The 2500-nt window shown below is 44.1% G+C and overlaps 1 protein-coding gene across 1 annotated transcript in view; it reads left to right on the forward strand.

The window, feature by feature from the left end:
* Positions 1 to 2500, forward strand: part of LOC129095536 (calpain-2 catalytic subunit-like) — a 17795-nt gene that overhangs the window by 4558 nt on the left and 10737 nt on the right. Inside the window, exons 5-7 of the mRNA XM_054604016.1 lie at positions 853 to 1021; positions 1356 to 1439; positions 2443 to 2500. The exon at positions 2443 to 2500 is cut by the window's right edge and continues 28 nt beyond it. Of these exons, the coding sequence (XP_054459991.1) occupies positions 853 to 1021; positions 1356 to 1439; positions 2443 to 2500 (311 nt within the window). The remainder of the gene's footprint in view (positions 1 to 852; positions 1022 to 1355; positions 1440 to 2442) is intronic.

Below are 2500 nucleotides of genomic sequence, written 5' to 3' on the forward strand. Positions count from 1 at the left end.
TTGATAGACAGCATTTTAACTCCAATCAGGTGACCACACTAAACGACAGAAATGCTAAATTCTGGCCTGTAAAGGTAGAACCAGGTGGATCTGGATGACTTTGTCACGGTTAATTAAGTCTGCTGTCATTTCAAACTCCTTTGATATCCTGTAAACTAACTCTTCAACTCCTTTATTGACTCAGATATAAATATTCCCTCTCATCTGTCACATGATGCTGATCGTTAAACTTCTCTTTATATCTCTCTTATTTTATTCTCATAATTTATTCTTTGTGAATACGTGTGTGGTCTTTAAAAACTAACTCTTCAACTCCTTCAGTTCCAGCCAACGCCCACGCTTCTTCTTTTAGCACTCACACTAACATTGGAATAACTTCTTTCCCCACATTTCAAACTCCTGTAAACTAACTCTTCAACTCCTTTAATATCCTGTAAACTAACTCTTCAACTCCTCTGATCTCCTGTAAACTAACTCTTCAACTCCTCTGATCTCCTGTAAACTAACTCTTCAACTCCTTTGATCTCCTGTAAACTAACTCTTCAACTCCTTTGATATCCTGTAAACTAACTCTTCAACTCCTTTAATATCCTGTAAACTAACTCTTCAACTCCTCTGATCTCCTGTAAACTAACTCTTCAACTCCTCTGATCTCCTGTAAACTAACTCTTCAACTCCTTTCACTTTAGCCACTACATAAAAGCATTGACTATGACTCCGGTACTAAACATCTGCAGTTGTTTAGATGGTCGAGATGAACCTTCTTCTGGTTTCTCTGACTCGTTGTGACTCGTTGTTTGAGGTGTTGTCATTATTTTGTCCAGCCAGTTAACGTTCTCGTACCTCCTCCAGGGTGAACAGTTCGTACGAGGCCCTGAGCGGAGGTTCGAGTATCGAAGGTTTTGAGGATTTCACCGGAGGAATTGCAGAGAGCTACGACCTGAAGAAAGCTCCGCCCTTCCTGTTTAACATCATGAGGAAGGCTCTGAAGCTCGGCTCGCTCCTAGGCTGCTCCATCGACGTAAACGTTTTAATATATTTAAATATTTAACAGTTTCAGCTGTGACAGTAAAGCTCTTGATAACGTGTGTCCTCAAACACATCATTGATCCATCTATAGAACCTTTATTCTACTGTATCACCACGGCTGAGCTAACTGTTAGCTAGCTAGCACTTTAGCCAGGAGCATCATGTAGCTCATTTAGCTCATAAGCTAATGTATAAGTATACTTACATGTATTTACATGTATTTATATGTATTTACATGTATTTATATGTATTTATATGTATTTACATGTATTTACATGTATTTACATGTATTTACATGTATTTATATGTATTTATATGTATTTCAGATTTCCAGCTCGCGTGATACGGAGGCCATCACCGGTCAGAAGCTGGTCAAAGGTCATGCCTACTCCATCACTGGAGCTCAGCAGGTGAGGTATTCTGGTACGACTGTTTTGTTTACTGCAACAAGAAACTGCTGAATTAAAAAATTTACCGGGGCACCTGAACACACCGTCTCCTGAGAGGAGTCCAGATGTCCCCCTGTGGCCATATGAGAAGCTTCTGATACGTCAGATGTCTACTCATCTTAGGGTTCAGTACAGAGCTTCATCAGGACTTTGTGTCTTTGGCTGTCATGTTGCTATGAATTGTGGGTAATCTGTCTGCAGCTGGTCGGACTCTGGAGAGTTCATAACTTATATAGGTAACTTGATGCCCCTAACATTCTGGATCACAGAAGTCCACAAGTCTCAACAGGTCTGAGAGCCAATAGGAAGAGAGTCTCCAGGTTGAGGAGTCTCTTCACCGGCTGTAAATAAAGACATAATAAAAAGACAGAAGCAGAGAGACGTTGAGAACTTCACCAGATATGAAGTTTAACTGACTGAGAAGGATCCACAGATCCTGAGGTTCATGTCGTGAGTTTGATTCCAGAGGACATTTAAAGTCCGACACAACAACAATGAAAACTAAATTCCTGAGCAGAAACCTGAGCTGTGAGAGGACCTGGAGGTCTCCAGCTGTGAGAGGACCTGGAGGTCTCCAGCTGTTAGAGGACCTGGAGGTCTCCAGCTGTTAGAGGACCTGGAGGTCTCCAGCTGTGAGAGGACCTGGAGGTCTCCAGCTGTGAGAGGACCTGGAGGTCTCCAGCTGTGAGAGGACCTGGAGGTCTCCAGCTGTTAGAGGACCTGGAGGTCTCCAGCTGTGAGAGGACCTGGAGGTCTCCAGCTGTGAGAGGACCTGGAGGTCTCCAGCTGTGAGAGGACCTGGAGGTCTCCAGCTGTTAGAGGACCTGGAGGTCTCTCCTCCAGCTGTGAGGACCTGGAGGTCTCCAGCTGTGAGAGGACCTGGAGGTCTCCAGCTGTGAGAGGACCTGGAGGTCTCCAGCTGTTTGGACCTTGTCCGTCCCCTGATGATGTGTCTCACCTGCAGGTTCTTCACTTTGGTTCTCCAGTAGAGCTGGTGAGGATCAGGAACCCCTGGGGTCAAG

Source organism: Anoplopoma fimbria, chromosome 9, assembly GCF_027596085.1.
Source record: "Anoplopoma fimbria isolate UVic2021 breed Golden Eagle Sablefish chromosome 9, Afim_UVic_2022, whole genome shotgun sequence".
Lineage (NCBI taxonomy): Eukaryota > Metazoa > Chordata > Actinopteri > Perciformes > Anoplopomatidae > Anoplopoma > Anoplopoma fimbria.